This window comes from Engraulis encrasicolus, chromosome 23 (genome assembly GCF_034702125.1).
Source record: "Engraulis encrasicolus isolate BLACKSEA-1 chromosome 23, IST_EnEncr_1.0, whole genome shotgun sequence".
NCBI lineage: Eukaryota > Metazoa > Chordata > Actinopteri > Clupeiformes > Engraulidae > Engraulis > Engraulis encrasicolus.
The window spans coordinates 17582307-17588294 of NC_085879.1; the positions used below are offsets into that span (position 1 = coordinate 17582307).

A 5988-nucleotide genomic window follows, 5' to 3' on the forward strand; every position below is an offset into this window, starting at 1 on the left:
CATGCGGCAATACCTGCACAATATTGACTCAAAATCTGTGGTTTACTACGGCAGTTGGGCATATCTATATGTGGTGGTGCGGGGAATGTATGGATGATTAAAAAAAAGGTGTGTTGATCGCATGTTTTACGCATTACGCATGAAATTACGCATTACGAATGGAAGTGCAAAAATGTAAACACACGGGCTTTATGTGTTGTTTCACTTACGCCACCGGTGTGTTATTATAAAGGCTACACGTCAGGTCTCTACACGGCGCAAACATACCACCAGACATTCCACACTCTCAGCGGCCTGCCAGCTAAAAGCGTGCAGAAAGTTTTCTCAAAGAGCAGCCAAGGGGGCGGTCCACACAGCGCAACAGGAGCACTCGAGATGCGCTTATATTAGCTTACTGATTCACTCGTGCGATCATACATCGATTCGCACCGTGTGCATGCAACCAGGAGAGTAAAAGCATATGACATACCGACAAAACGGAGACTGTATGCCTTCGTCGACGGTGGGCATTAACGGAATGTTGGATTTACAACCATAAACAAATCAAGAGTTTCGACGGGACTTTCGCCAGTACCATTGAAGCTGTGAGTGATCTGCTGCGCGTGGGGTTCATGTGTTGGGTTTCTTTGAAAACAAGTGTGTTAGTCTCAAAGTTGGATAACTTTAATATCAGTCATTTACAGTCGCCCGAATGAAAATAATAACATTTACATTTGGTGCTTTAAACGCAAGGCACTATTTTCATATCAAAACGCGGTGTTTTATAGGTTACATTTTAATGGTAGCCTTACTTTATTGCTTTTTTCCAGTTACTTTCTTTTTCGAATTGACACCGTGTTATGTCTGTCATAATACGCAATCATGGAACGGGCATGGTGATGATAGTTTGTAAGGAGTCTGGATTGTGGTGTAACTTGTTTCTCAAGACGTCAGTTAAATGTCAACAGCAATACTTTTTGTCAAAGCGTGCCACAAGAAGTCAAGATTTTACCATTTTTAAAAATATATATTTTATAACAGTATCTTCGCCTATCCATTTTTAAATGTGATTTTGATTCATGTTTCTCTTTTCCTTTCTCTCGTTTAAATTCAGAAAATGCTGAACATCAGTCTCTCAACGCCAGGAGTAGTAGGAGTTCACCAGCAGGCCAATCAGACGACCTGTCGCTTCGATGAGGAGTTTAAATACATCCTGCTGCCCGTCTCCTACTCGCTGGTGTTCATCGTGGGACTGGCGCTCAACTCAATGGCCCTGTGGATGTTCCTTACGAAAATGCGGCCGTGGAACACCAGCACAGTCTACATGTTTCACTTAGCTCTATCGGACACGCTCTACGTGCTTTCACTGCCGACACTCATCTACTATTACGCCAACCGCAGTGACTGGCCGTTCGGCGTCGCGGTGTGCAAAGTGGTGCGGTTCCTCTTCTACGCCAACCTCTACAGCAGTATCCTGTTTCTCACCTGCATCAGTGTACACCGCTACCTGGGAATCTGTCACCCCATCCGCACCCTCACCTCGATCAAGCCCCGGCACGCCCACCTGGTGTGCCTGACCGTCTGGGTGACCATCACCCTCTGCCTGGTGCCCAAGCTCATCTTCGTCACCACCACCCCCAGGGACAACGACACGCTGTGCCACGACACCACGCGCCCCGAGGACTTTGACTACTTTGTCACCTACAGCTCGGTGGTGATGGTGCTGCTCTTCGGCATCCCCTTTCTGGTCATCATGGTGTGTTACTTCCTCATGGCCCGCGCGCTGTGCAGACCTCGCAAAGGCCTGTCGCAAACGCAGCAGGGCAACAACGCCGCGCGCACCAAGTCCATCAAGCTCATCGTGGTGGTGCTGGTGACGTTCGCCATCTGTTTCGTGCCGTTCCACATCACGCGCTCGCTCTACTACACCTACCGCTTCCTGGACGCCGACTGTGCCTTCCTCAATATCATCAACTTCGCCTACAAGATCACGCGGCCGCTGGCCAGCATGAACAGCTGCCTGGACCCCATCCTCTACTTTCTGGCGGGAGATCACTACCGCTCGCGCTTGCTGCGCGCCCTGACCAGGCAGCCCAACGCCTATCACGATTCACACTCGGCCTACCAGCCTCCGCCGTTCACCAAAAAGAAGAACAAGGACACCACAAAGAACGATAATAATGACAATGGCAGCACGAATGATAATGACATTGCTCTGGTGTATAAAAATACAGAGGCGAAAGAGAGCCCTAAGCCAGAGCGCTAAAGCTTGGTGGCCTTGGCTGTGTATTGTACAGACTGGTGTGTGACAAAACTCTTGTGTTGTTTGTGAAGGCACACCATCCACCAGCACTGTGCGTGAAAAGCACAGAGAGAAGTTGGTAATGGTGAAGATAGGGGTTCATGCTGGTTCAAACCCCGTTGGAATAGTGTGGGTGGTCTCCCACACCCACATCCATGGTTGAAGCATCCTTGAGCAGGGACCTAAATCCGCATGGCTACAGGGACTGTTGCCAATACCCTCCCTGTACAACTTAAACAACTGTGATGCGCTTTGGATGAAAGTGTCTGCGTGCTAAGTGTAACGTAATGGTGGTGAAGGAGAGTTCTCATATTATGGAAGTCTGGTCCTACTTGTGTGGGTTAATCAAGTATGTTGAGATGAGCTTACTGCATGAGCCTTGCCAGTATGGCTGCTGACAGCTTTTGGTCGGGCCTGGGACAAAGCTATCTGAACAAGCCCCCCCTCCCCAACACATACCATGTAATGAGGACCCAATTCTATTTCCCAATTCTCCCTGGGCCTGGGACAATTGGCCCCTTTTGTCCCCCTCTTGTCGGCTTCCCTGCTCGCAAAGCCGTGCAGATTTTCAGAGTTCAAAAGGAAGCCATCATCGCCACAATTGTAAACAGCACCAGGCTCCCTCTCAGAAAAAAAAGCCAACAGGCAAGGCACACCGCCGTCCAAGGGGAGGGATGGGTTTTCAGCCCGAAACCCACATCCTTTGTGTGCGTGTGCGTGTGTGTGTGTGTGTGTGTGTGTGTGTGTGTGTGTGTGTGTGTGTGTGTGTGTGTGTGTGTGTGTGTGTGTGTGTGTGTGTGTGTGTGCCTGTGAGTGTTTGCAGTACCTCGTATGCCTCCGTCCAATTGTCATGTCTTGTTTATACCAGTGAGAGAGGCACAGCTAAGCCTGTTGGCTTTGGAAAAGGCAGCTAGCTAGAATACCCCCACTCTACTACTACTCACTATACGTTTAGCTGCTACAGTATACTCAGGCAGGCTTTTTTAAACTGCACTGCACTTATAGCTCTTCTGTCTTTGTTGCTCTGGGTCGTTTTATATCACTGGGTGCAGCAGCTGTTCGCTGTGACCAGAACCACCCCCGTCCCCTGGCCCTGTGTCCTTCCGAGAAAGTGGATCGTAGTCGAGTGAAAGGAAAGAAGTAAAAAAAAAAAAAGATCACCAGTGCAGCACAGATGTCTTTTTCCGGGTTTTTTTATCGTCTTTTATTTCTCCAGTGACTAACGTTTCAATGCAGAAGCATCTTCCTCTGAATGCTGAATTGTTAAGTAGTCATCGCCTACTGTTTTGGCCTTGTGGAATTCCGGCACAGAGGGCCTGCATTATTACCGGCAGCCCCGCTCTGAAAGCGGCTTGTCTGTCTCAGGCACAGTGTCATTACAGTTCTCTGCTGCATAATGGTGCCTTAGTGGCCAAAGGTTCTTTATCAAGCGACTATTGAGACAGTACTGGGCATTGAGAGACAGTGTGGCAGTATTGAGACAGTGCTAAGCATTGTGCGGTGAAAAAGGGCTGCTGTACATAAGAGACTGAGTGGACAGGGGAAAGTGAAGAATCTGTTGGCCCCCACAGATAACGTATCGCATCGCACAATTAAGTTCGGCACCATTCAGATTCAGATTGGGTCGTCTGAACAAGAGTGGATCCCGAGCTCTCCTTACAAATTAAAACACTGTACTATTTGTAATTATCCTGGGAAGCTAAGGATCATTGTGCCATAGAAAGGTGTGTGAGTGTGTGTGTGTGTGTGTGTTTGGGGTTTGGGAAGGGGAGTTAAAGATCATCGCACCACAAAAAAGTCTATGTGTGTGTGTGTGTCTGAGTGTGTGTGTCTGAGTGTGTGTGCCTGAGTGTGTGTGTGTCTGAGTGTGTCTGTGTCTGTGTTTAGTGTTTGGGAAGGAGGGGAGTGGAACACTGATGAGAGCCTGGTTTGTGATGTTGACATAGTGTTGTCAGTGGAAACGGGCCGAGAGAGTTCCACAAAAGACCTGGCTACGGCGTAGTGCGAGACAATCCCCTCCTGGCCCCCTCCAGCTGTTTTTGTCATTCAGTTTGGGGGTGTGTGCCGTGTCGATATGAGCTACATATCAAACTGAACTACCAATTCAATACAACGCACAAAAGTCGCGCCCCTACTGGGGTCAGAGTTACGTTTTGGGTTTGTGCTATGTTAACAGCCTGTTGGTAGCTCAATTTTGGGCCCTATGTACAATGTGTTTCAATGGACCCCCCAGCCATATATCTTCATAAATCGGACAGTGTATGGGCCTCCTATATATATATGGGGCCCTGGTGACTCAGTCACACTATAGCCCCCTTAACGACACCCCTGGTAGCTCATCTTGATAGAGCAGCCCATCCAGACAGAACAGGAGCAACAGTACAGCTGTGCAGTGCTTTGCTATGGCAGTGCATTGCAGCACAGTATGGTCAATGGAAAGGGTGGGGGCGTTTGACAGCCTCCAGAATCCTGCTCAGACACTTTCTCCTCCTCACTCCTCCTCAGCAACAATAGGTTTCCCATATCTACTGGCCGGGACAGGAGAGGTGATGTTTTTGTAGCCGTAAACTAGACAGTGTTTTTTGGTAGGCTAAATACTGAATCAAATACATGAAACTCAATAAGAAATGAAAATATCACAACTGTAACAGAACATATCAAATCTGTATGTATCATTTTTTGGATAAAATAATAATAAACTGACGGACAATGTGAGTGTCTTTGATCTCTTGATTTTGAATTTCTACTCAATGCCAATATAACATCCGCAAAGTGTTATGTTCAGTTCTATGCAGGGTGATTTACCTGTTACTATATAGTCCAGAGGAATACTTACAGGCAGATTAAGATATAGGCTAAGTCTTCATTATGATTATTTAAACAGGACAAAACAAAAGTAAACACAGTGACATCATATCCTTTCCACCTTAAATACGTAGTTTCACTGGAGACCACAAAAATGTATGTGGGCTTACAGTAAAGTCATACAACATTTGGCATACGTGGGGCAAAAATAAACATATAGGAGTAGCCCTACCATACCAGCTGATTGACTGCAATTGGGAGCAAGTGATGACGCACTGGGGATTCCCGGGACACAACCCCAATGAAAACCTGTCTAATCAATGTGATATTGTAAAAGAACACTCAGCTGTTTGTGTGTAAGATGACCCTGATGAAGGCGTAAGCCGAAACGTTGGTCTTATTAAATGTAACTGCATGAAAAAAAGGTCTTATTAAATGTAACTGCATGAAGTTCTGAGTGTGCGACGACCATTCTTTTTCAAGTTGAGTCTAATTGTCTGCCGTACGCACCTCAAACGGTGTGCGTTTACTGAAACCCGAAGCAAAAATAAACTTGACCAGATGCCAACCATTCATACCAGATGTGAAAGCTGAAAACAAAGAACTAAATGTTAATGTGTTATTGTGGACTGATGTACAGTATGTAGGGACTATGTAAATCTTAACCTTTACCAAGCATCCACTTGGATAATAACCACATAACAAATCCCCTGTGTAACATATTGCTTGGACATTCTCATCCATTGCACAATATTCTCTGAAACTGGAGTTCTGTGAGATTCTTCTTTCGAAAAAGAGTACACTTTTGAGATGCATCCCCAGATTGTCAATAATATTCTATTGACGACAGTGTATGGTTACATGTGTTGAAATCAAAGGCACACATTTGTGAATAAGAGTGT

General features: G+C 46.5%; 1 protein-coding gene across 2 annotated transcripts; it reads left to right on the forward strand.

Moving 5' to 3' along the window:
• The first annotated feature begins 375 nt into the window (after window positions 1-375).
• p2ry4 (pyrimidinergic receptor P2Y4) lies at window positions 376-5622 on the forward strand. Of its 2 annotated transcripts, XR_010032822.1 has the most exons (3): window positions 376-584; window positions 1094-5480; window positions 5512-5622. XR_010032822.1 is itself a non-coding variant. In XM_063189588.1 (2 exons), exon 2 carries the CDS (start codon window positions 1097-1099, stop codon window positions 2243-2245), a length of 1149 nt encoding a protein of 382 aa, XP_063045658.1. In that variant the 5' UTR covers window positions 376-584; window positions 1094-1096; the 3' UTR covers window positions 2246-5622. The 2 variants fall into 2 exon arrangements, 1 of the variants encoding a protein (XP_063045658.1); XM_063189588.1 differs by having other exon boundaries at window positions 1094-5622.
• The last annotated feature ends 366 nt before the right edge of the window (window positions 5623-5988 follow it).

Excerpts from the sequence above, each read along its gene's own strand:
- p2ry4 (XM_063189588.1), top strand. The coding sequence starts at position 1,097 with ATGCTGAACATCAGTCTCTCAACGCCAGGAGTAGTAGGAGTTCACCAG.